Source organism: Elephantulus edwardii, unplaced genomic scaffold, assembly GCF_000299155.1.
Source record: "Elephantulus edwardii isolate Elephantulus edwardi_28Jun2011 unplaced genomic scaffold, EleEdw1.0 scaffold00008, whole genome shotgun sequence".
NCBI lineage: Eukaryota > Metazoa > Chordata > Mammalia > Macroscelidea > Macroscelididae > Elephantulus > Elephantulus edwardii.
Window position 1 is genome coordinate 11,040,136 of NW_006399758.1, and position 27,636 is coordinate 11,067,771.

The 27,636-nt window shown below is 37.8% G+C and overlaps 1 protein-coding gene across 1 annotated transcript in view; it reads left to right on the forward strand.

Annotated features, from left to right (window-relative positions):
* The window catches only part of LOC102856777 (chromosome unknown open reading frame, human C8orf34), a 429,483-nt gene that overhangs the window by 2,533 nt on the left and 399,314 nt on the right, over nt 1–27,636 (forward strand). The window contains exons 2-3 of the mRNA XM_006880533.1: nt 9,067–9,198; nt 15,235–15,363. Coding sequence (XP_006880595.1) covers nt 9,067–9,198; nt 15,235–15,363 — 261 coding nt within the window. The remainder of the gene's footprint in view (nt 1–9,066; nt 9,199–15,234; nt 15,364–27,636) is intronic.

Here is a 27,636-nt window from a genome sequence, read left to right on the forward strand (position 1 = left end):
TATTATATCTATTTATTTATTTTTAGCTCAAATTTTTATCTTGTAGGGAAGTTTAGTATTATGAAGATTTATTTATTTTGAATTCTGAGAAGCAACTTTTCCCTGTCACCAGTATCCTCATTTTCCCTTTAAGCACTGTGGAAATAACTAAATTGAGGGGGCTTTGAACTTTGATTTTAAAATGTGAGTGACTCGTCTGTTTTGAAATGTACCTTTAAACTCAAATCCTCACATACTTGCTGCAAGAGTAACCAGTTCTTGCCTTCTTCCCAGGGAGACCTAACTGAATGGCCTCCAGATGCTTTCCAGGGATACATCATCACTTCTCTCCTCCTTCTGGTGGTCTGTAGGATCCCACAGATGAACTTAGATCTTTGTCTGTATTCACATACTCTTGCCTTCTTGAGACCATAACACAGAGCCACACTATCACGAGTAGGGGGAAAAATTTTTCTCATTAGTAATCCATGTTGTTGTTGTTGTATGCCATGGAGTGAGAATCAGCTAATATCTAACCCTCCAGGGTGTTTTCAGAGGCAGTAAACCACTTGGGAAGAGATTGCCAAGACTCCCACAGAGCATCTGGCAGATTCAAACCATGTGCCTTTGGGATTCAATACCCCTAGGCCACCAGAACTCAAACTAAAGTCATATGCTTCAGGCAGGGAACCAGAATAAGAGCTTTTAACATATAAAGAGATAGCTCTTGGTTCTTTTGGGCCTCGCCTCTGTCAGTTTAAATTCCAAGTAGGTATGGACTCTGGAAGAAGCCGTACTATATAAATCATATTATCTATAGAAACAGTCCAGAAAGTTTGTGAGATGAAGCATCATCATCCTGGCTTCCGAGGAGCACCTAGTCACACTTCCTCCATGACAGATGTATTTGTTCTTTTTCAGTCCATTGAGTACTCAGTACTTTCCTCCAGCACCACAGGGCAAAGGCATTGATTCTTTATCTGCCATCTTTAGTCATCGTCCAGCTTCCAGATCCATAGGAAGTAAATCGAAAAGACCATTTGATCAGATGCACCTTAGTCTGTAAGCTGACATCACTGTTCCTCTCTATTTTTGAGAAGTCTCTGACAGCATATTTTCCCAATAAGACACATCCTTAGGTATGTTATTAGGAGGGGACAGTCCTGGGAGAAGAATATCATCCTTGGAAATGTGGAGGGTCAACATTAGAGAGGAAGACCCTCAACAAGATGGATTTATACAGTGACTGTAACAGTGGGATCAAGTATATCAGAGATGGTGAGGATGGCACAGGACAGAACAAGGCTGAAATCTGTTGTTGGTAGGTGTTGCTATGAGTCATGATCGACAGCACATACCACCACCACCACCACCAGAAACAGTAGTTGTAGTCATGAAAATGGAAGGTTTGCTGGCCTCAATTATTTCTCTTGTTTGCTGTGAAATACATTGCATTTTATTTGACATTATGATTCAGTTTGAAATAGGAATAATTACCTGACTCACATTGCTATGATGGACATTTGAATGAGTTAATACAAAATTCTTAGAATGCCTGGAAAACAGTATATACTTAATAAATACTGTGATTCTATATTATTTTAAAACATTAATAGCTAAATGTTTATGTTCCTATTTGTTAATGACAGCTTAGGGAGACCTGGTGAGGTGTAGTCAGTAGGGAGTTGTGTTGCCAACTAAACTAAACACAGTGTTTCTCTCGTAGTTTGAATTCTCCAGCAATTCTGAAAGAGAGAGATAGGCAGAGTCCTCCCACGCACTTTACAGCCTCCAAAAACCCACTGCAGGGTCAGCTCTGTGTAGGTTCTGACTGAGCAGTGCTGGGGAGTGAATTATAGCGTACTAAATTTTTAGGAAAATAAAGAGAAAACAAAGAAATAACAAACTATTGAACAGTTCCCAGAGAGTTGATGAGAACTGTTACTGACAGTTCCAGCTACTAATTTTTGCAGAAGATTCCCCCCCCTTCCTATCTAGTATAGAAGACCTGGGTTTAGTTTAACAAGAAGAAAAAAAATTGCTTTTTAGCATGAGCTCTAGGCAGTGGCCCCAGTTCTGCTACATGGTAGCTGTACAAACCAAGGTAATAAAATTGGTGAATTTCATTTTTATAATATTTTTACAGTCATTTCTATTGAGAAATAAAAAGTGCTTTAAAATGGAAAATTGTGATAAATAGTGATTTTTATTACTCATAATAAGCCTCATTCACTCAACCATACTCCTATCCCCAAGAAACAAAAAAGCACCATTTTATTTCCTTTTAGCACAGAAAATGGCCTGGCATTTGTAGGTACTGAATTTCTCATTCTGTGTGGTAGTCAGCTTACATGTTATTGTCAGAATGTCAAGTATATTGGAGATTATTCCTGTATCTCATATGAAGGAAATATGACACTAGGAAGTAGAAATGAACCCAGTAGAGTACGTCGTGTATGAACTTTTCTTCTCTCCTCTAGACTTAGAGTACATATGCCCTAAGGCTTGTTGTTATTGTTGATTGCTGTTGAGTCAAGCACGACTCATAGTGACTCTATGAATAAAAGACCTAATGCCTTTCTATAACTATCATTAGCCATTCTGAAAGCACACATGCTCGAGGAAGAAATCATAAATGCAAACCTTCAATCACACTTAGGAGCTAGTGGGTTTCTCTTTAACCAATAATAAAAGGCTGTGGGAATTTCTTTTTTCATATTTGAAAAATATAAAAGAGTTATATAGTAATACTGTATAATAGGAACTATAATGAAAGTCTTGTAAATATTAACTGACTCAATCTTCTTACCGTTTTCCAGGTTTTACAGTTGTAAAGACTGAGAAGTAGTAGTTACCTAATTTGTCTAGGGTCACATTGTAGCTGAATCCAGCTGCTGTCTTCACTAAGAGAGTGAGGGTATAATCTGGTGAGATCTGGCTGCACTATCCACAGAAAGAATTAATAGATGCAATTTAGAAGTAATCCTGTCTGAGCAAATAAATATTTATTGTACATATTCAAGATGATTAGAGCTTTAAAACATTTTGAAAAGAAAACAAAATTCCATATCCGTTTTACCATCCCTGTATGTACCAGGCATGACTTCAATAAGAATATACTGTTTCCTAAAATTAATAATATAATGAGGAAAGAGCTGCATATATAAATGGCTAAAGTGGATTTTAAATTATGAGTTCTGTATTAGAAATTTGCAGGAGGAAAATGTGACTCTGCTTCTGTAAAGACGTCCAGCCTTCAAAGCCAATAAGGCTTATAAAGCAGTTCTCCTCATCTTACAGTCTTTTAAGTCAGAATACTTTTGATGGCAGTGAGTATACTGGAATTGAACAAAAAATCAGGAAAGCTTGAAGCTTTAAATGTGAACTATTAGGAAGAAGTTAGCCAGGTTGGTCTGACTTGGCGTTTTTGACAAGACATTTTCATGGGCTTTCTCAAATGGTCTTACTCTTTTGAAGACCAAATTATTTTCTCCTTTGAATTTTTAAAAACATTTATTTTCTATAACTGAAGGCATTGAATAATGAGTGGAACACATGTGTCCCAGTAAGTATCTAGTGCTGGGATTGGTGAGATGAAGACCATTTCTTTTTTCTTCTTGTTGTTTTGTTTTTAATTAATTTTAATGAAAGTTTACAGAGACTGAGGGTTTCCAGTCATTCATTGTTGCACTTTCCCCCCTTACCTCCAATTCACTCTTCTCCTTGAGAAGAAAAACTCTTTCATTGTTATGCAATCCCCCCCACCAGTCCAGTCCACTCACTATGCAGCCTTCACTCTGTACTTCTGTAATGACAAGAATACCCATTCATATGTCCCTTTTAAATAATTCTCTCCCTTGTCTGTTTCAATGCAATATACATCATTCCTCCCCACCTTTTCTGTCTTTCCTCAAGCCTGATGTCAGTCCTGTTTTAAACAGTGGCCCTGTGCAATATTTGCCCTTTTGTGACTGAAATATTTAACTCAGCATAATGTCCTCCAGGGTTATCCATTTTGCATACTATTTCATGAGTTCCTTGTTTTTCAATGCAGCGTAGTATTCCATTGTGTGACTATACCAGAGCTTCTCTATCCATTCGTATGCTGATGAATACTTCATTTGATGTTTGTTGGTCTGTTAAATTTTGCTATTCTTACTGGGGTGAGATTATATCTCATAGTTGTTTTGTGAAGACCATTTCTTGATTCACACAGTTACACAAGCTATCTAAAATGAACACACTCTAAAAGTGGAGTACCAACTTTTCATTAGACCCAGAGGTAGAAAATGTGAGTGGACACTATATGCCCCACGAAGCACAAAAAGGCTTAAATGATAAAAATCAGTTAGCTTGGAAAAGTAGGATCAAACAAACATGTCATGGTGAGAAAGGTCAAAGGAGCTGCATTACTGTGATAATACACTGGCTGCATGCAGTAAGCAGCTTGGTATTTCAAAGAATGGGCACACAGGGACTGGTTTATTGAGACCTGGCAAGCAGCCTCTGTCGGGAAGTTATGAAGTAATTTAAGTGGCAAAGTACCAGCTTTCATGTTGGCTCCACCCTCCTCCAAGTAGTTTGGAGACTGTGTTTTGGGGAAAAACACCCCACAAAATATTAAGAAGAGAAACTACTATGGAGGTTATTGCAATGCATGACACAGTTTAAGGAGGAAGGAAACAAAGCTAGAAGTAGAGATAGACAGGTTAGGAGAAAATCAAGACATGTCTAAAAACATGGTGTTAGTTTTCTACTGCTAAATTAATAAATTCCCTCATGATCTGGAGGTCAGTTGTAGCATGCCTGAATTATCACAGTTCCCATGGGTTATGATCCTAAACATAGGTTAGCTGGGCCCTCTCTTAGTTGCCATCAAGGTATTGGATGATCCGAATTCTCATTTATAGCCTAGACTCATTGGGAGGCTCATGCTGGTTGAGTTGATGTTCTTGTAGCTTCATGATTGAGGTTCCTGATTTTTTTGTTGCCAGCAAGGGGCTATGCTTAGTTCCTAAAGGCTCCCAGCAATTTCTGTCTCACGATGCATATTGGCAGCCTATATTACTTTAAAGCTATAAATTTAAATCAGATTAAGATGTAGTCTTATAAACATACAGTAATCTCTATATCTGACGTCAGATCACTTCTGCCATATTCTTCTGTCTGTGTAACATATTCTACCTGAACTTACAGAGTGAAACTCCAGGAGGCAGATATCTTGAGGTCATTTTTTAATTTTTCTCATCACAACTATGTAATGATTCTACTTAGAGAGAGTGAAGGAGGCAAGGCAGTAAATCAGAAGTTATAATTACTTTGATCCTTTTTAGTAATAAAAGGGGACTCTCACTGTACAGTCTGTGAGGAGGGGGTGGCTCATCAAAAGAGTGATGCCTGTCTGGAGTTTGAATCCCCCCGGGGCTCAGCATGAGAAAGGTGAGCAGTTACCTTCCATGCAATTTACAGCTTCAAAAACCCGCTGGAGGGAGAGAAGTCAGTCAGGTCTAACTCCACAAAAATGAGTTTGACTGTCAATTAAAAAAATTTTGTTTAATCATTGTAACTAGAATTAAAATGAAAAAAAAATCAATCAGTTCTGGGACCTAACTAAACTTTAGGCCTAATTAGAGTTTAGCCATGGAAGTTATTCACAAGATTGTGATATTTTCCCTACCATGAATTCCCAAAAGTTCTGAGAGAGGAGCAGAGCCAACAGCTGGAAGGACTGACTGAGAGTTGTCGTTGAGCTATATACCAGGAGTAGGAGTTCCATGTGGAATTGAGCATATTTATTTGCAAATTGTCCAGATGATCAAACAACATGGTCTGGTATGAGAGGCTCGTGAGGAATGGGAGAAAGAGGTCTTAACACAGAGAGCAAAACAAAAAAGCTGCAGACCTTTAGGAGGTCAGTGTAGATAGGTTGGCACAGAGAAAATATGTGAAATCCAGAATGATGAACAATGTCAAAAGATTCCTCAAAGCAGAGAGGTGAGGATGGGCAGGGGGGAATCACAGAGTTGCACAATTTGGTGGGTGGAGGGAGGGGGTAAAGGAAATGGGTAAGATCCAGAGGGAACCTGAAAACACAGGGTAATGGTGGGCATAGCCAGTGATGATTAATTTTATAAAACACAATGAATGGGAATGATGGCATGAAACTCAATGCGAATGAAGAATAGTGTGGAACACAATGTATATGAACTTTGTAATCAAAGCAATAACAAACAAAAATAAAAATAGACTCCTTTAAGCAGTGCCTGCTGTTGTATTAAGAAAATGTTGCTATAAAGACCTTGCAGATGATGATGGTTTGGAGGCATCATAAGTTTTAGGGGAACTCTTCAGCACTGAGAAGGACAAAGCAGTATGAGGCTTAAGAAGTGATTTATTTAAAGAGTCAGAGGTCACAGTTTTACCTAAGGTATTAAAAGGACAAGATAGTCAATGTCAGTGTCGTTAGTAGAGGTGAGAATAATAGAGGCAGAAAGAGAGCAATAGTGAAGGTTGGTGAGTAATGTGGACAGGCAGTGTTTACAAGAGATGTTGTTGTTATGTACTGTTGATTCAGGGCTGACTCATAGCTGACCCTTCAGTGGGTTTATAGAAACAGTAGGCCGCACAGGAGGATAGTGCCATTTTCCTCCCTGGAGCAGCTTGTGGATTTGAACCATGTGTCTTTTGCTTAGCAGCTCAAATGATTGCCACTACTAAGCCACAAGAGATGGCTTTCATTTACTATTGAGACAACCTAGTATAGAGAGAGGTGTTGATGGAGTAGAAAGTGCCAGTTATAGTCCTATAGCCTGTGACATCTAAGACTTGGCAAAAGAAACACTGTCCACTGCAGGAAATTATGAGGAGGAGGGTTTTTTGGTGAATATTTGTCAATACATTAAATTGGAGATTTGAACATGCAAGAGGGTTTACTCTACATGGAGAGAAAGAGAAAGAACAGTTATTCTTGAGTACAAATATGATGATAAAAATTCCAAGCACAGTGACCTTTCATTGGCTTTCCAAGCCTGTGAATCTTTATGGGAGCACACTGTTTGATCTTTCCTTATGGATGGCTGGTGGTTTCGAATCACCAGCCTTCAAGCCCAATAAGTCATGTAGTACATCCCGGGGGCTCTTTTACTATAATAGACCAGATTTGGAAGACAAAGGATACAAAGTTAAGCCTTTACTGTAATTATAAATGAATTATTTTTACACATCTTCTAATTGCCTCTCTCAGTATCCAAAGTATATAGGTATTCTTGAAGAAATTGAAGCACTTGAAAAGCATTCTCCCATTGTTTTTAAATATATAGCACCTTGAGATAAAATATTTGTCCACAAAATCTGTCACTTTATATTGTGAAGAAAATCAAAGCCACCTCATTTTTTTCATCTTTAATCTTTAATTATATTTGAATATGGAATTTCCTTTTACTTTGATTTTTATTTTTAGTAGCTTACTGGAATATATCTAGATGATAGTTTTATTTAATACTGAATTCAATAACTCATTTCTGTGAGCAAGCTCATGTTTTTAGGCTAGAACAGTTTATGTCTTGTGTGTTTGCTTATTGCTTCCATTGTATTTGCTTTGATTTTTTTTCTTCTTCAGGGAAATAGCTTCTGTACATCAAGTTTCCTTTTCGATCTTCCATGCTGCTTATTTTATTTGGCATTGTACTTGCCTTTCTTGCTTTATCAAGTATCTTCAAGGGAAGTCTGTCACGTCTGCTCTGTGCTACTCTCTTTGAACACCAGTTTAAGCTTGATACTTCATTTTCATTTCTGCCAGTCTTTCCTTATATTATTTCCCCCTACTGTGGCTGCATTTTTTTATCATAGATTGGTTACATAGTTGTTCTTCATTGTCTTTTAGTTCATAGATTCCATTTTCTTTCATTTTTAAAAAAATTTACTTTTCAAAAAGCTGAACACAGAAATTCCATATGACCCAGCTATTCTACTACTTGGAATATACCCTGAGAAAATGAGAACTGAGGCACAGAGACTTGTACACCAGTGTTCACAGAAGCATTATTCACCATCTCAAGAACATGGAAACAGCCCAGATGTCCAATCACAAACAAATGAATTGAGAAATCATGGGGTATTCACACTATGGAATACTATGCAGCACTCAGGAGCAATGATTTTGTAAATTACTACCTAACTTGGGAGGGACTGGAGAGCATCATGCTAAGTGAACTAGCTCAGTCCCATAAGGATAAATATTGTATAAAACCATTATTGTAGAATGCATATAAGGATCCAAGCAGAGTGGGAGAGGTTGGAAGCAAGGGGATGAAGGTTTGCAGGGGGAGGGGATTAATCATTGGGTTGTACAATTTGATGGGTGGGGGATGAAGGAAATTGAAAGACTCTGTTCTTGAAAACAGTGTATTCAAATTTTGTAAATAAACTAGTAGAAAATTTTTAAAAACAATTAAAAACTAAAAGAAAAAAAGTTTTGTCTATGGTTTGTCCATAAACAGTATACATGAGTTCTTAGTCTCCCACACAATATGAAATCAAGCCCATTGCTGGCCAGTTGATTCCAAGTCACGGTGATCCTACAGGACTGAATGGAACTACCCCATACAGTGTCCATGGCTGTGAAGCTTTATAGAAGTTGACTGCCACATCTTTCACATAGAACATCTAGTGAATTCAAACCAGCCACCAACCCTTTGCTTAGCTGCCCAGTGCTTTAGCCATTGAATTACCAGTTTTCTCCACATCATATCACTTAGTACTCTTTGTATTTTTTTAAAAAAAATTTAGAGAGGCAAATTTGTGTCTGTCTATTGTTAAAATTTCTAGCTTCAGTAGTGTACTGTTAGTCTCTGCTTATATGACATGTGACTTCTGCCATCTTTATTCTTTTCAGTTGACCAGATAAGAATGGTATCATTGCTAGAATGTTGTAATTGATCCCTCTTTTGCTCAAGGGTCAACCAGATTATCTTGGTGGGCGATGAACTACATGTTTTTTTCCTGATATCTAATGACTTCATAGATTTCATCTGTGATAAATCTCAAACCACTTATCATTGACTTTTTGTATGTGTTTTGTTTTAATAGAACATAAAGGAATAAGAAGAGATTTCAGAAATTATGATAAACCCTGGCAACTAAATGCGAAGAAGCCTAAAAAGTCGAAAAGTGACATTGCCATGTCTAATATTTCTCCACCATCACCAGAATCTAAATCATGTAAGGAAACCTTATATGTTAACTGAATGCATGCACATCTATAATATTAATAAAATGAAGAGGAGGTAAGAATTGAAGCGTGAGGTTTCACCTGAGATTTCTGACTGTTAGTCCTAATGAATTGCATTTTAATTTTTGAATTAACATTAAGCTTCATGTATATTTGTTAATTCTGTCAAACGTGTCATTGTTAAATATTTCTGAGTGTTATTCTTCTGTTAGGATTATAAGCAGCATGGAGAAGGCCCCTGGCTCTCACGGCAGCGATTGTATTTTCAAAGACAGTATCAATCCTGCAGTTGCTACATATGTAAAAACACATACATTTTTTACAGAGGAAGCAAAGGAAACTTGTATGCAAACATTTACCAATTTTTATTTAAAGAAGGGAGGAAGCATTCAGAAATACTTCAGTTGGTCTCCCTACTCATTATTTATGACAGAAGTTCTAATGTTTCTGCCAAAAGAATGAACAGGTATGTCTTGGAAAAAGTACAGCCAGAGTGCCCCTCAGAGGCAAGGAAGGGGAAGCTTCATGCCTTCTACTTCTGACATGTTGCTAGGAAAGGCTATTTCTTGGAAAAGGATATCATATTAGGAAGAGAGTAGGGTCAGCAAAAGAGAAGGAGACCCCATCTAAATGGATTGATACGGTGACTGCAGCAGTGGGCTCCAGTGTATCAGAGATGGTGACGAGAGCACCAGATAGGACAGGATTCAGATGTGCTGTTCATAGGGTCGCTCTAAGTCATACGTGACTCTAGGACACCTAACAACAACAACTGCCCACATTTCCTCTTCTCTCTCACTATTCCTCCTTTTTCCTCAATGCTAGTGTATACTGGTGTACTGAGGAGCACACTGGACATTTCAGGAGCTTCTTGCAAATCAGTTTTTATTGGAAAACAGGAAGGTTGAAAGCCATTCTTTTTATAGATTAATTATTTGTACTATTACAGAGTAAGACATTTGATTTTAATTTAAAAGGAACAAGGAATAGATAGAAAGTCTTTAGAGTGTATAGAAAAAAAGTCAGTTAAGTGTTATTTGCAATTTAAATTTAGACTCCTCTGTGAGTTTTTTATTGATTAATTTGTATAGGCAATACTCAGGCTACAAATACCCAATTTATAAACTACTTATGCCTTTAATGTTATGTAACTCTGCCTCCACGCCTATTCACAACAAATTCTTTATCACAGTCATGTTCACTTGATGCCGGTGCAACTTTTAAATCACTAAATAGGCTTCGAGCTTGACCTCCCCACAAATCTCAAAGACACAGTTAGCAGTGGATCTCATTTTACCCCAGGGACTGCTTGTCCTCATAAAAAATTATTACATTAATCACAGAACATTTTTGGGGGGCAAATATGATAACTCTCACACATTTTAATCCAAATTGGTGTATAAAATATAAAATTAGGCTTCAGCTTTTTGAAGTATATGTTCAGTGATGAATTACTTCACCTTACATCAAATAAGTCCTTGGTTTCTTAGCAGTAACCTTGGTATTTGCAGCAACTTTCTTAATTCAAGACTAACTATATAGAATATTTACCCCTGTTCAGTTTTCAGTCATTTACCATTATTTAATGAGGCCTGTGCTGCATTCCCAAAGGCACGCAGTTCAAATCCATCAGGTGCCCCAGGGAGAAAATGGACAGTCTTTTTCTGTGTGATTAAATTGCCTCTGAAAACCCGCTGGAGAGTTAGCTATTACATGGTTCTAACTTTTCGGGGCATAACAACAATAACCCATTATAAGTATTCAGTGAAGCCAATACAACATTTTGAGCACAGAAATTCCCTGGTTTTCTTAGCTGTCAGTCATATCTTCTCTTTGGAGGGTCACTCATCCATAGAGATATAGAAGCTTTCCGCTGGGACCCCTCTTAGACCCTCCCCCCAATCTTAGAGGGTTCTTTGTAGCTTTGTATTACCAGTAAGTAGGTACTCTTTATACATTTTGTGTGCCATTAGAGGGATTTGTTGAATCCATAGTGGGAGTGAGAGCCAACAGGGTCTGGTGTATGCTAAGGGTCATCAGAAGTGCTTTGTCCTTTTAACTGCATATTCTTATGAAAGAGAAGGATCTAGGGATGAGAGAGAAGGGAATAGCTGAAGTAGAGGGAATTTCTTAGACAACAAAGCTTGTGAGTGCAACCCTCTGACTTAGCTCCAGGTGGCTAATAGGTGTGTGAGAATTCAGGTTGGCATGGGTGGGAAAGTGGAAAGAGATGTGGGAAGGTAAAAACCAAGCTCATTTTAAATTAGGAATTAGGTTTTTTTCTGACCCTGACTGTGCAGTTAGCAATGAAGATGGGATTTGCCTGCCATGTCCCTTGCTTAGTGCAGTATGCAAATATAAAATCTTCACATGCACAACCACATCCTCAGTATTAGCCATTATAGTACCTGGAACAATAGGTAAGGACTAAATGAAACAAAAATATTAAAAGAGAAGTTAAAAGAAATAAATTACTTCTCAACCTCCTCTCTCTTTTACATTGGTAAGTCCAAAATCCTATGTGTTTAATAATTTCAGAGGGTCATCATTAGATTTTTATCAGTTTCAGGAAAGAATGCTGAAAGTTTTGTTTGTTCAGGAGAGCATGCCCTCTGTAGGAGTTTATTCTTAACCATTCCCTAGGGTTTTCTTTGTGGTTTGGAATCTGATGGTAACCCTTTCTACTTATTTCATCTAATCTCAACGTTTGGTTCAATCAGAATGTTTGCTGTTTTAAAGCACAATTAATTATGAACAGCATGAGTTTTTTAGGCTTTATACAAATAAAATATGTGTCAGTAAGAATACAATGAGTTCTGGGTTGATTGAAAATAATACTGATATTAAACTGTTCACATACATGATGATAGGCAACATTACAGTGTGTAAAGTATTATTAAAAAATAGCACAAGGAGAGAGAGATTCAGAAGAGGTGTTAAGGTATTAAAAATCCTATTTATATTCATAAGTAAGTATAATGTGTGATTAGACATTATATGTACAACAATGATCTGGGGCAAGAAGTGCATTGCAGAGTGGACTGGGGGAGGAGGAAAAGAGGAGGGAGGAAAATGTGCAAAATGAATGAAAGAAAATCTGGTCTCTCTGTAAACTTTTATTAAACATCACAATTTTTTTTTAAAGGTGGGAGGAGGGGAAGGATGCTGTCTTTTCCCTAGTTAATAGATTTTATTTCCTTGTCAAAGGTCAGGTCACCATAGGTATATAGATTTCTTTCTATGGCTTCAAATCTCCTTTGTTGGCCTTTGTCACTGTACCTGTAACCTAGTGGGGTTTTTTTGTTTTTTTTTTTTTTAGGATGCTCAATCTTATTTTATTTTTTATCTCCAGTGGATGACACTAGTAGGAAAGACTATGAATTGTTTTAGCTTTCAAATCCCTGAAGTTGTATTTAAAAGAAGCACAAGCATCATCTCTCTAATGATTACATACAGATAAAAGAGAATGGCAAGTTTTACAGACAAAATTTGCAGACAGTTTTTCCTTTTGATGAAGCCTTATAAAACTTCTGCTTCCTTGACCTTACCCCATGAGTCTCCACTTTGACTTTGTGTTCTCTGTGTACTGAATGCAAAGTCATAGTTAGACTCAGACAGCTCTCTTTATTCTGCTTGTAAGAAGAGAATGAAGGCCTGAAATCCTTAAGACAGTTCAACAGGGCCAAAGGGTTAAGCGACTCCTGAATTATGAGATAAGCTCTCTGGCAGTTCCTGGTAGAGATGGACCTGACCATGTCTGGGTTGATAGGGAGGTAAGAAATGTGGGTGTGAACTTCCTGCAGAAATTGGATTATGTTGAAAACCACAGTTTGAAATGATAAGCTGGTATTTGTATTTTGGAGAAAAAGTTACTCCAAAGTGGAAAACGATAATCTGTGTCTCTGTATATAGAGTCAACATTCCCCCCGCCCCAATGCAACAGATATCCATATCTTTATTTAAATTCACCTAGGCAGACCTAAGGCTTGGTTTGATGTCATGATTTTTTAAAAATTATTTTCATATTTTTTGGTTAAGTAATAGACCTAGCAATGTCTATCAATCTAACTTTTCCCCCTTCCCTTGGCTTGTAATTACCTATTTGGATTATTAATTCCGTCAGAATTAAAAAAAGAAATAATATTTTATTCTCCCCTCTGATAAGAAATTCTCCATTGGGCCTTCTGGAACGATTGGCACAAACCATAGCTTAATTCAGAAAGTGTCCCTTCCCAGGTACCCTCACCCGTCTGTAGTTTGATGATGGTGTAACCTACTGTTTTGATTACTATGGCTATTTTGTAGATTTTGAGATCAGAGAGTGTCAGACCTTCTACTTTAACTCTAATTCAGTAGAACTCTACATATCCAGGGTCTCATTCTTCCTGTATAAAATTGATGATTAGCATGTGCCCATCATTTCTATTTGTTTTAAATTCTGCCATGGAGCTTTAAATCCTCTCAGTGTGATCAAAGACAAAGTCGTCTTTAGTTTTAATTTTATCCTTTCATTCCTTTCATGTTTAAGGTTGTTAGATTGTCTTTCTGCATTATTCTGCTCTCTTCTTCAATTTTTATTCTTTGAGTTTCATAACTGTCTTTTTAAATGGTTCTTCACTATCAGTCTGTGGGTTCATTTTGCATTTGTCTTATCATATGTCTCCGTTTATCTGAATCCTAAATCTTTCCATTATTTTATTTACTCATTTATTTTGTTGAAGCAAGTCTGCTGTAGAGCTTTCCAAAAAATACTTGAGAGAAAAAAATCTTTTCATTTTTCTGACTATCTTGAATATAGCTTACTTGTGTGCTTTGCTGGGATATAGTATTTTAAATTAAAAAGAATCTTTAATTGGAAGTTTGGAGCAGTTGCTTCCCTTCTTAAGACCAACTGTTGCTATTAGGAATTCTGATATTTTATTTTCTGTATTTGTCTCTGGAAGCTTTTATGAAATATTTTGTTTTTCTTGCCAGTGTTTTGTTGTTGTTGTTGTTTTTTTATTGCCACTATTTTAAAATGTTATAATACCTTTAATTGTGCTGGATATCTACTAGATCCTTTTTCTATTAAATATAATTAAGTTCTTAATTTTTAAGTGGCAGGCTCCAGCTCATGTCCTCATTTAAGGTCCTGCATAAGAAAACCAAAACACTTTGAAAAAGCAAGTGAGTCTTTATGCTCTTAATAACACTGCTGTTTCTATTTTTTTTAATGTTTTTGCTATCCTTCTTCTCTCTCCCTCTGCCTCTCCCTCTATCTCCGCTAGAGAGATCTCTGATGCTATAGTCAGGCACTTTGAATCCACTGGTGTCTCCAGTAGAGGAAGATGGGCAGTCTACTCTCATTGCAGTTTACAGCCTCAGAAACCTAACAGAGGGTTGCTGTGAGCTGAAACCAGTTCCAAGGCAGTGAGTTTAGTTTTGAGTTTGACCTTCTCTTCTGGGAGTCTGATTTCAGTTTTCTCTATATATCCAAAGCCAGTTGCCGCTTCTCAGTGCATTTAAAAAAATTGCAAACAAATATGTTACTACTTCTCTGGTAATGCCTTCTGCCCTAATTTTTTTTTTTAAGAAATCAAAAAGTTCCTTTACTGTAATGAAATTTCAGTGTAAATGAGGATACTTTCATGTGTCTGTGTTTTGAGAACACAAAGCAAATATGTCTTTAAAATATTTTCTTATTGTTGGTGAAGAAGTCAGTAATTGTGTTTTTGCATTGGTTGGTAACTTAATGTAGTCTATATTTTGTGTGGCTCCTCCCCCCATGAATTGCAAAAATTACTAGTTTGAAATATATACATGAATTTTCTTCTTTCAATAAATACCTTTCTGTTCACTTATTCAGTTAAAATGCCTTCTTGCTACCATCTTGTGCCTTTGTTTGCTCTCAAGAAACTGTCTTCAAGAAAAGTGTACTTTGTTCTGTAAATTAATCTTGGTGCCATCTTTCATTAATGAGAAGTATTAAGTTTATATCTTTAGTTAACATGCTTGTAAAGTAACCTTTCTCTTTGTTTTTAACATAGTACCAATGTCAGTCGACCACCCTAAATGGAACTGGCGGACTAAACCAGAGAGCCGTGATTTTGATGAATTGAATCACATCCTTCAAGAGAGCAGGAAACTGGGGAAAGCCCTTGAGAATCTTTCTCGCAGTAAGTTCATTTACTTGCTCGTAATTGAAATTCCTAACCAATATTAAAAGCAGGCACAGTCATTACGGTTGCCAATAACCCACTTGTAACATCCGCCTTATAATTCTACGAAGGTCTAAGGAATTCTAACGGAATGAGATTGCAAATGTTGATTGATTATAAATATCACATGAATCATAGTCAGGCTTGTTATGCAGAATAGGCTGGACTTTACTGGTCTTCTTTCTTCTCTGAATCCTTTTAGTGCCATCATGCCTTGTAACATACTATATTGAAAAAATTGAAAACAGTAGAAAGCAAAACCCCATACCAAGAAACAACGACCCCATAGTTTGAGGGTTTAGGTTAAAGGGTTTGTTCTACTATGTATAAAGTGAAAGACTCGGTGAAAATTTCTTGACCTTCATGGGACCCAGATCTCTTCTGTCCACAAGAAAAAAGATGGTGTTGAATCGACTTCACCTGATTGATGTAAAGTGTTAAAACGATATGTTTTAAGTAAATGATATAAAAATATTATTATTATCATAATAATTGGCAAAAGACAAGTACATAATGAAAGCATTCCGTATATGTAGACATGCATATCTGTGATTGAGTTGTAAATTCATATTATACCACTCATTCTCCAGTTTTTAAGTATTCCTCAACTTTAAAAATATTAAATCTTTTTGGCAATAAACTAACACCATGACCTCATTAATTTTTTTATGCGTTTAGAATTATTACAATATTATGTGGAATGCATTAATAAATTCTATGGGCTATATTATAAAACATATCTGCATTTTTATTGCATAGCTTAGTTTTACAGATTTCATGATTTGCTTCAAAACTGAGAATTGTTAGTTATATTTTTGGAGAACATATAAATGTGTGTGTGTGTGGAGAGAGAGAGAGAGAAAGACAGAGAGACAGAGACAGAGAGAGTTTAGTACATGCAAAATACCTTAGTGATGATTGTTGCTATGTACCATCAAGTAGGGACTGACCCAAAACTGACCCTCTGGCGGGCTTTCAGGTGCAATTAATTGCACAAGAAGAGATTGCCCGTTCTTCTCCTGCAGAGCAGCTGGTGGATTCGAACCATGTGCCTCCGGGCTTGCAACATAGCTTCTTTCCAGTAGGCCACAAGTGCTCCCTAAGTGCTATATGTAAACTAAATATGAAGGAACCTTGATGGCTTTGTGCTTAGTAATGATGGGACCTTTTAGTTTGCCTTTAGCAGGTATCCTTTGCATGACAGTCAAGATAGCCTCTTTTCTGCTAGAGTTTCTTTTTTAGCAAATAATAAGTAAATTTTGAGCTTATCATGGTGCTTTGTTCATGAGAAAAGTCTGATCTATGACAAAGGCACATACAATATCTACACATTTTGAATCTGAGCTGCAGAGCTCGTGAGTCTTCACAGCCTCCTAGTTTACCTACTTGCATGAACCAAGGCAGAGATATATATGATTATTAGGACAGTGCTTTCAATATAGTCATAGTCATTTCTTTTTTTGTAATATGACAAGTGCCCTAGAGGCACTTGTTTTAGTAATAGGTTGTAAGTTGGTATTTGTGTACTGACTCTTGACAGAATTTCAATTACTACTTGTCTACATTTATCACAGAAGTGTCGGCATTCAGGCTGTGGCCAGACCTAGCAAACTACCAAATGTGGTCTGAGTTCTGAATAAGAAGTTTATGGTGCGCTTACCAGGTAGGGGAGCCTGGAGAAATAGGAATGTCCTGGCAGCCACGCTTAGTCAGGAGATAGGAGAGAGGCAGATAGGGGATGTTATTCTTCTGAGAGCCAAAGCAGGAAGCTCTGACATGAGTCACCAGTTCACCAGAATAAGATATCATAACTTCTAGCTTCTGTGATGGAGAGTTGCTTTTGGTTTCATATAATTTTCAAGAAACTTTATTGTTTGTGAGATTTGTAATGTGGTCCATATATAAAGAGGAGGCTAGAGTTGACCATGGAGGTAGGGATTACTCTGTGTAAGGTATCAGAGTCTTTTTGCTCAACAAACCTGAGTCACTGTGAGTTTTGCTCTCTGGCCTGTGATATATTGAGCTACTGCTCCAGCCAGGTTACCAAAGTTCTCAGTAGGGACTGCTGGAGTAATTGAATCAAATGGCATCTTTATTACGTTCTGATCACCTGGAGCTCATTTGTATAAACCCAAACCTAGTTCCTCCATCATCTTGAAATTGATCGTCCTTCATTTTTGTTAGGTCTTGTTTGGCTCACAGTAGCTTCTAGTTATTATTTCTTTCTCTAATCAGATAATAGCTTTATTACTGTTTGTTTTAATTACTGGGAAACATGGGGTATGGACATTTCCTCCACATAATGTCAGAACGAATATTCAGTGTATTGGTCATGTCATGGACCTTTATTCTATGTGCCACAGCCATTCATATCCTCATTTTAATATTCTGTTAAAAATTCTATGCCTCTGTTAGAAATTCTCTCTAGTAAAATGAATCTTTGCTTTATCATAGTTGTCCTTTCAAATAATTCTATGTCATATATATATAATCTAGTTGATATTGGAACAAAAAATATCTTTTACCGATAGTGTCTTAGAAGAATTAAAGTATCTCAGTTCTGTAGTTATCAGTTTATCTAGAATTTGATTCTCATGTTCTCTCATAACCCTCTACTTTGTTGAGTTGGAAGCTTAATGCCATGTGTTCCCCTCTGGCCCTGTCCTGAGGAAAACACCTGGCCTCCCTGAAGGCCATTTTGTTCTCCAGAGCCCACAAGGCCAGCCGCGTGGGTCTGCCCCAGAACTGACAGGGTAGGAAGGTGGAGACCTTCTGATATCTCTTTACTTCTGGAGGCTTGCTGCTCAGGAAATGAGAAGACTCCCAAGTCATATACCTAAGTTTAAACATTGGATACTTTTTAGAAACTGTAAACTCCTTTATTTGTTAAGGCTATTTTCAGGAACAAGTTTTGTTTTCTTAAAAGCCAAATTGAAGTAACAGTAAAGCAATTCAGAGATGCATCTCTTAATTTCTTTTCAGACAGAATCTGACTACATGTAAGTCTGTGTTTCATTTTCAGTTCTAACACACACTAACCCGTTACTGCTGAGATAAAGAAAAGGTGTGTTTCCCTAGGGAAACTCCCCTTACATCTGCCCAGAGCTTACATCTGCCCAGAGTTGGGTTACATTCGACCTTTAATCTTCTGCAGCTGTTTGGTTGATCAGATCATGACAGATCATTATTACACATCTTCACATTATATTATTATACACCTGCATTTTGGGAGAATACTACTCAATCAATGACAGGTGGTGTTGCCAGGTTTCTCTAATGTAAGATCAATTTTACAGTTTTAGCCCTTTGAGGTAGTAAAGAGGGAGTCCTTGTGGTACAATGGTTAAAATATTTGTCTGCCAATCAGTTACTATATTAAACTGAGTATGTCCACGATGATCACACTTCCCTCTCTAGATGTGGCCTTTATTTTACAAGGTCTGTTTCAGGTGGTACCGCTACTACTTATCAGTTTCACCTAAACTGGAATCTGTAGCTATTCTCTAGAGATATAATGAGTAATGTTTTAAGAGGCCAACCAAAAGGTTGGTGGTTCAAATACATGTAAGAAAGGTATGTAGTCTCCTCTCATAAAGCACTGGAAATATGATGGGGGTCATTCTAAGTCAGAACTGATGTGGTAATAGTGGACTTGGGGGTTTTTTTGCCCTCTTTACCATTTGTAGCTATCTTATTACCAAGGCTTGCTAATTTCATTCTAAAATACAATTTAGACTTTATTTCTCTTCTCTGGTCCTACTAATTTGCTCTAGTTTACACTTTTTTTAAAACAAGTTCCTTCCCCCTGCATCATGGCTCTATGCATCCTGTGCTTTTTGAGCTGGCTTGTTATAACCTTCTGTTGTTGTTGTTGTGTATCATTAAGTTGGAACCAAGCCATACCTGTCCCTACAGCGGGTTTTCAGAGACAGTTAATAATCACACAAGAGGAGACTGCTCATCCTCCTGCAGAGGAGCTGGTGGACTTGAACTGCGTGCCTTCAGGATTGCAGCACAGCTTATTGCCACTGGGCCACCAGAGCTTTAACTGTCTGATGCTTTATTTTAAAATCTTTGAGGCTTACTGTAATAGAAGTGTCTTCTTACTCAGAAAATGACCTGAGGTGACTTTCCAGAGATGGAGATCTCTTCTGTCCCATTTTTCTTAAACATCTTCATACATGACCATGAGGATTTTGGAAAGAGACAGTAGCAGACCATAGGGAAGCCTTAAAAACTAGCCTTGGAGGTGGCATCATCATGTCTGGTTAGATTCTTTTGGTTGGAATTCTGTTAGATCCCTACCACTAACTGCAGGACATTTAGGGTATTGTGTCCAGCCTCTGCACCTAGGAGAATTATGGACATGGTCCGAGGGATGAATAATCAGTCTTACCCACAGATTCTTCTTTTCTTTTCCTAAAACTAGCCTTCACTGTGATGGATATAGTGTGCATGAGTGGGCTGACATATACTTGTTTCAGATGTATACTAGCGTCACAAACCTTACAGGAGGTGATTCGTTATCTGGCCCTGAATTACATCTCCAGCAGCATCTCTCTTGGCTCATTGTTAAGCCATTTACACACCAGCAACAGATATTGCTCCCTGTTAATACACAAAGTTTGTGTATTAACTTCTATTTTCCCATTTGTGTATTAACTTGTATTTTCCCATTTCCCTGGAATCTCAGCCTCACCTTTCTCAGCTGATGTGTTTTCCAATCTAAATACTGTTTCTCATTTTATATTGAGCTTAAATGTAGCTTCGTCCAAGATAATGTCTCTATTTCTGATCTTCCTGTCTTTGAAATTTAGTTTTCTTCTTTTTTTTCTCTAGTACTTTGCTTTGAATACACTTACCACTAAATTTGCTGCAGTGGCATTTTCCAATGATCCCCTCTCTAGACTTTGTGCACCCCAAGGGCCAGAGCACTGTGCTACACGACTCCCAGCCCGTAGCGTCGCCTGTAGCATATGATCCTGGAATGAGTTGGTGGGTGCTTGTCACCTGCCAGCCCACTTCTTTGTAACACTCCATCTTTGGGACCCCTTATTCACTCTTGAATGTCCATCTGCTTCTCTACATTTGGAAAGTTGACATCATATTGCATGGATTTTGTTGTTTGTAGATCTGGTTTTTGTTTGTGGAGATCTTTGCCTTGTGGCATAAATATGAAATGAATTACGCTTGAAAACAAACGAGCCAGCCCTAAAGCTAAAGAGAAGCTGTTCTCTGCTCTGTTCATTGGTAAGACGTGTTCTTTGCTTAGTACACTCCCAAGGGGAGTGGATTTTCCACTATTTTCAGATCCCAAATCTTTTGTCAGTGATGTAGTAAGAGGATGAATATCTTTACAACATTCAAAACTTTGTCTACAAATTGCAGTTCATGTGAAAACATTGGCTGGAGCTTTTCCATGGAGAAAGAAGAAATCCCAGTTGTTGGAAGAATAGACAGCTGCTCTTTATGCTCATGACTGAGTGTAGCAATCTGGACTCAACCAAGAAAAAATAACAAATGTGTTTTTTGTCAGTCATGAGCATCTCCAAACAATTTTCCTTGGTAAATAACCTAAGGACTTCGAGAATAACAATGCATTAAGTAAAATAGAAATGGATGATGTGACATTTTCATGTTCATTCATTCCTGCACTCATTTATCTTGTTTTTACACATTTATAAAAGAGTAACAAAAACAAAAATGACTAACACATGACCCAGACCTTAACTATACCCTTAGTAGGTGATCGATCGATCTATCTCTCTATCTCTCTATCTATCTAGAGAGAGAGAGAGGAGGGGAGAGGGAGAGAAGGAAAGGGAGAGGGAGAGAGAGAAACAGGGAGGGGAAGGGGGAAGGAGAGAGAGAGAGAGAGAGAGAGAGAGAGAGAGAGATCACAAGAAATACATGAAAGTGCTTTAAAGAGCTACATAGGAGTAGAATAAACTCCAACAAAGGGTTTCAGGCAAACCTAAGACCAAAGATTATTAGGACTTAGTGGTGCAATGATTAAGCATTTTGCTGTTAGCCAAAGGCGAATGGTTTGAATCAGCCAGCATCTCTGTGGAAGAAAAGAACTGCTCTAGAAAAATAAGATCCTAGGAAACCCTCTGGGACAGTTCTACTTTGTCATATATGATTCCGTAAGATTCAGAATTGACTTGATGACACAAAGCTATAACAAGAACAGTTGAAGGCAGAAATAATGAAATAGAGCACTGACTTCTTTTAAAGTATCAACTTTAAAAGTTGGATATTGAAAATGATGATGATTATACATTGTGGATATAATTGTTGTTGCTATTATGTGCTTTTGAGAAGGAATCAAGTCATAACTGATCCTCCATTGGGTTTTCAGAGATTGTAAATCACAAAAGAAATTTCTCATTTTCCCCCCAGAGAGCAGCTGGTAGATTCATTCTGCATGCCTTTGAATTGGTAGTACAGCTCCTTACCAATCAGCCACCAGAGCTCTCTGTGGGCATAATTCCTTTCACTGAACTGTACATGTAAAAAGAGTTGAAATGATATATTTATTATTATTTTATATTATATTATATTAACTTGCTCACAAAGTTTGTATACATTGGGTTTCGCACTATTCTTCATTCATATTTTAATTCATACAACATTCCCATTCATTATGTTTTATAAAATCAGTCACCATTGGACCTTATGCATCGTTACCCTGTCTTTTCACTGGATCCTTCCCATTTCTTTCACCCCCTCACTACATGCACCAAACTGTACAAGCCTGTAGTTTTGCCTCTATCCATCCTCATCCCCCTAATCCCACCTGGCCACCTTGGATCCCCATACATGTTTTACTAGTTATCCTTCTATTTTTACAACAATGATCTTATACAGTCTTTGTCCTTATAAGAAGGAGTTAGTTCACTCATAATAATTCTCTCCAGTCTCTCCCATGTTATGTAGTATTTTTCCAAGTTGTTGCTCCTGAGAGCTGCATAGTATTCTGTTGTGTAAATGTGCCACAACTTTTCAGTCCATTTAGTTGTAGTTGGACATTTGGGCTGTTTCAATGATCTTGCAATGGTGAATAACCCTGCTATGAACATTGGTGTACAGATCTCTGGGTTTCAGTTCCTGTTTTCTTGGAGTATATTCCCAGTAGTGGAATAGCTGGGCCATATGGAGTTTCTGTGATCAGCGTTTTGCGGAAATGCCAAACTGTCTTCCAGAGTGGTTGTACAATCCCATCAGCAGTGCATGACAGTTCCCGACTATCCACATCCTCTCCAACATTTATTAGTTGCTACCCTGCTAAAGCTGCAGTCCTTGACCCTCTGCAGTGAGCACTTCAGGTCCTCCTCAGCTTCAGCAAGCAGGGTTATGTTATCTGCATAATGTGGATTGTTAATAGATCTTCCACCAATCCTGATGCCATACTTCTCATACAGCCCAACTAGATGATCTGTTTTGCATATAGGTTCAAAGGTATGGAGATAGGACACATCCCTGTTGTATACCCTTCCCAATTTTGAACCATGCACTATTTCCTTGCTCTGTTCTGATGACTGCCTCCTGGTCAAGTCAAGTATAGGTTTCACATGAGTACGATCAAGTGTTCTGGTATTCCTGTTCTTCTCAGAGTCGGCCACAGTTTGTTAATGATCCACACAGTCGAACACCTTTGTATAGTCAGTGAAACAAAGATAGACAATCCTCTGGTATTCCCTGCTTTCAGCTAAGATCCATCTAACATTAGCTACAATATCCCTAGTACCACAACCCCTTCTAAACCCAGCCTGGACTTCTGGCAGTTCTCTGCTGTTGTGTTGTTTCAGTTGTTTTTGGATAATCTTCAGCAGAATCTTGCTTGCATGTGAAATCAGTGATATTGTTCTATAGTTTCCACACTCTGTTGGGTCACCTTCCTTTGGAATGTGAACAGATATAGATCTCTTCCAGTCAGTTGGCCAGATTTCTTGGCACAACTTGGTGAGCACATCCAGGGCAGCATTTGTTAGTTCAAATATGTCAGTTGGTATACCATCTAATCTTGGGGCCTTATTTTTTTGCTAATTATTTCAAAGCAGCTTGAACTTCTTCCTTTATCACCATAGGCTCTTGCTCATATGTTGTTTCATTAAATTCTTCTGTGTCTGCCAATTCCTTTCAATACAATGACTCTGTGCACTCTTTCTATCTTCTTTTAATACTTCCTGGGTCATTTAATACTCTGCACAAAGCATCCTTCATTATAGCAACTTGAGGTATGAATTTGTTCTTCAGTTCTTTGAGCTTAAGAAATGCTGAACGAGTCGGCCCTTTTGATTTTCTGACTCCAGCTCTTTGCACATTCGTTGTAATATTTACTTTGTCTTCCCATGCTGCATTTTGAAATCTTCTGTTCAGCTCTTAAGTATCTTGAATTCTTCCTTCTGTTTTGGCTTCTTGACACTCCATTGCAATATTCAGATTCTCTTCTGACATCCATTTTGGTCTTTTCTTCCTCCTCTGTCTTTGTAATGACCTTTTATACTTTCTGGATGATACTCTTGATATTCTCCCACAACTAATCTGGTCTTCTTCATTCATTGGTGTTCAAGGCCTCAAACCTGTTCCTGAGATGGTTCTGAAATTCAGGTGGGATAGATTCAAGGTCATAGACAGAGGGTCAAGTACTGCAGCCTTTAATGTGGATTGAGGCTCAATATCAAGAAGGTAAGATTCTCACCACTGAGCCAGTTGGCAGCATCAGAATGGATAGTGAAGAGATTGAGATTGTTCACAGCTTTAGTTTGCTTGGCTCCACAGTCAACACTCTTGGCACCAGCAGCCAGAAAATTAAAAGACATATTGTGATGGGAAAGTCTGCTGTTAGGGATCTCTCCAAAGTACTGAAGAGCAGTGGTGTCACTGTGGAGACTAAGGTGCACTGGATGCAGGCCATGGTCTTTGCAATCACTTGTTATGCATCAGAGAGTTAGACAGTGACTAGGGAGGATAGAAGGAGAGTTGATGCCTTTGAGCTGTTGTGCTAGAGAAGAGTGTTGAATGTACCATGGACTGCTAAGTAAATGAACAGGTTCAACCTGAAGAGGGTTAAACCTTGCCTCCTTGGAGGCAAGGATTCTGAGGCTTCGTCTGATATACTTTGGACATGTTGCAAGGAAGGGTTGGTCCTTGGAGAAGGACGTCATGCTTGGGAGGGTGGAGGGACAGCGCAGGAGGAGAAAACCCTTTATGGTGTGGATTGATTCAATGACTGGGGTAATTGGGGTGGGAGTGTCAGAAACAGTGAGATTGGAACAAGGCAGAGCTTGGGGGTTTAGGGCTGTTGTACATAGGGTTGCTATGAATTGCAAGTGACTCGACAACACGTAACAACAATAACAACCACCACCACAACCCTGCTAAATCTTGCCACTGGGATTAGATGGCATCTTGTTGCGGTTTTTATTTGCATCTCTCTTATTGCTAGTGATTTTGAACATTTCTTCATGTGTCTGTTGACCTCTGAATGTCTGCCCTTTTTGTAATCGGTTTATCATTATTTTTCTTCTGGATGCCCAGAAGGAGTCTGTGAACATTTGTTATGAAGCCTTTGTCTGAAATGGTATTGCCAAATGCTTATTCCCAGTTGATAGATTTTCTTTTCACCCTGTTAAAAAAAGTTTTGATGAACAGAGAGATTTAATCTTTTTTGTTACTATTTTTATTGATATTTTAACAAAAATCTACAGAAAACTTGGAATTTTCCATTCATCCATTGTTGCACATTTTCCTCCCTACCTCCCTATTTCTCTTTTCTCTTTGAAAAGATTCTTTCATTGTTACACAATCACTTTCATTCATTTCCCCAGGCCCCAGTCCACTTTGCTATGTACCTCTTATTCTGGACTACTGTCATGCAGATAATACCTAATCATATGTTTCTTTTAAACGGTTCTTTCCCTCATTTATTTAAATGCAGTGTTCATTATTTATCCCATCATTTAATAGTTTCCCCCCAACCCCTTTGTCAGTCCTGTTTTAAAACGGTGGCATTATGAAGTATTTGTCCTTTTGTGACTGAGATATTTCATCTTTAGAAGGTCCCATTCATAAAGTTTATCTTCTTCAGATTGTGTATTTCTAGCTATATTGGGCATTATACCATAGAGTAGGCCTTCTAAGCTTGATCCCAGTTTTTCTCTTAAGATTTTATGGTTTGGGGCTTTACTCCCAGGACTCTGATCCACCTTGAGTTAAATTTTGTATATGGTGTGAGATGTGGATCCTATTTCAGCTTTCTATAATTAGCAGTCCAGTTTTGCTAGCATCATTTGTTGAAAAGTTTGTCATTTCCCCATTTGATAGGTTTTATTTCCTTGTCAAATATCAGTAGACTATAGGTAGCTGGGTTTGTTTCTTGGTTCTCAATTACGTTCCATTGGTGATATGCCTGCCATTGTACCAGTACCATGCTGTTTTGGTTACCACTGCTTTGTAGTAGATTTTGATGTCTGGGAGTGCTATGCTTCCAACTCCATTTTTGTCTGTCAGGAGTGTTTTGTTTATTCGAGGTCTCTTTCCTTTGCAAATAAACGCGATAATTTCCCTTTTAATTACCTTAAAAAATTAATTTGGTATGTACATTGGGATTTTGTTGAACATATATATTGCTTTTGATACGATTGCCATTTTCACAATATTGAGTCTTCCTGTCCATGAACAGGGCATGTTTTTCTATTATTTTAAGTCTTTTGTTGTCTCACAGAATTGTTTTGTAGATTTCTTTGTACAGGTCTTTTTTGTCTCTAGTTAGGTACATTCCCAAGTATCTCAATTTGTGATTGACTATTGTAAATGGTATTACTTACTTGATTTCTTTCTCTGAGTTCTCTTTGTTACTATAGAGGAATCCCACTGAATTTTGGGTATTGATTTTGTATCCCACCATTCTAAGTTATTCTACTAACTTTAAGGGTTTTTTGTTGTTGTTGTTGATTATATCATCTCCATATAGAAACAGTTTAATCATCTCTGCTAATGTGGATGCCTTTTGTTTCCTTCTTTTATAGTGCCCTAGGAAGTACTTCCAATACAATATTGAATAGAAATGGTGACAGTGGGCATCTTTGTCTGGTCCTTGCTCACAAAGAAAATATTTTTAGTTTTTATCCATTGAGAATGATGTTGGTTCTTGGTTTTGTATGCATACTTTTCACTATGTTGATGAAATTCCCCTCTATTTCAATATTGCTGAGTATCTTAATCAGGAAGGGTGTTGGATTTTGTCAAATTCCTTTTCTGCATTAATTGCTAAAATCATATGGTTCTTGTTATTTGCTTTGTTAATGTGGTGAATTTCTGACCACTGGGCCAATTGGCAGTATCATTATGGATAGTGAAGAGACTGAGATTGTAAACACTTTTTGTTTACTTGGCCCCACAATCAACATTCTTGGTACTAGCAGCCAGGAAATCAAGAGACAAATTGCTTTGGGAAAATCGGCTATCATAGACCTCTCCAGAGTACTGAAGAGCAATAGTGTCAGGCCAGAGATTAAGGTGTGTCTGATCCAGGCCATACTCTTTTAACTGCTTCCTAAGCATCAGAGAACTGGACAGTTACTAGGATGATAGAAAGAGAATGGATCCCTTAAACTGTGGAGCTGGAGAAGAGTGTTTAATATATCATGGACTTCTAGAAGAACAAACACGTTCATCCTGGAGAAGGGGAAACCAGACTGCTCCTTGGAATCAAGTATTCTGAAGCTTCATCTAACATACTGTGCTCATGTTATAAGGAGGAACTGATCTTGGAGAGGGACATTGTGCTGGGGACGGTGGAGGAACAGCACAGGAGAGGAAAACCCTTGGTTAAGATGGATTGATTCAGTCATTGGCGCAATGGGGGTAGGTGTGTCAGAGACAATAAGATTGGGAAAGGATAGAGCAGGATTTAGGGCTCTTGTACATAGGGTTGCTATGAATTGCAAGCAGTTTGACTGCACATAACAACAACAGCAGCACTAATATGGTGAATTACATTAATTGTTTTTCTTAAGTTGAGCCATTCTTGCATACCTGTATGAATTTCATTTGGTCATGATTAATTGTTATTTTGATGTGCTTTTGAATTCAATTGGCTGGAATTGTGTTAAGGATTTTTGTGAATATACGGAGTCATTATATAGAAAGGAATTGGCAGATACAGAGGAATTTAAAGAAATAACATATGAGCAAGAGCCTATGGTGATGAAGGAAGAAGTTCAA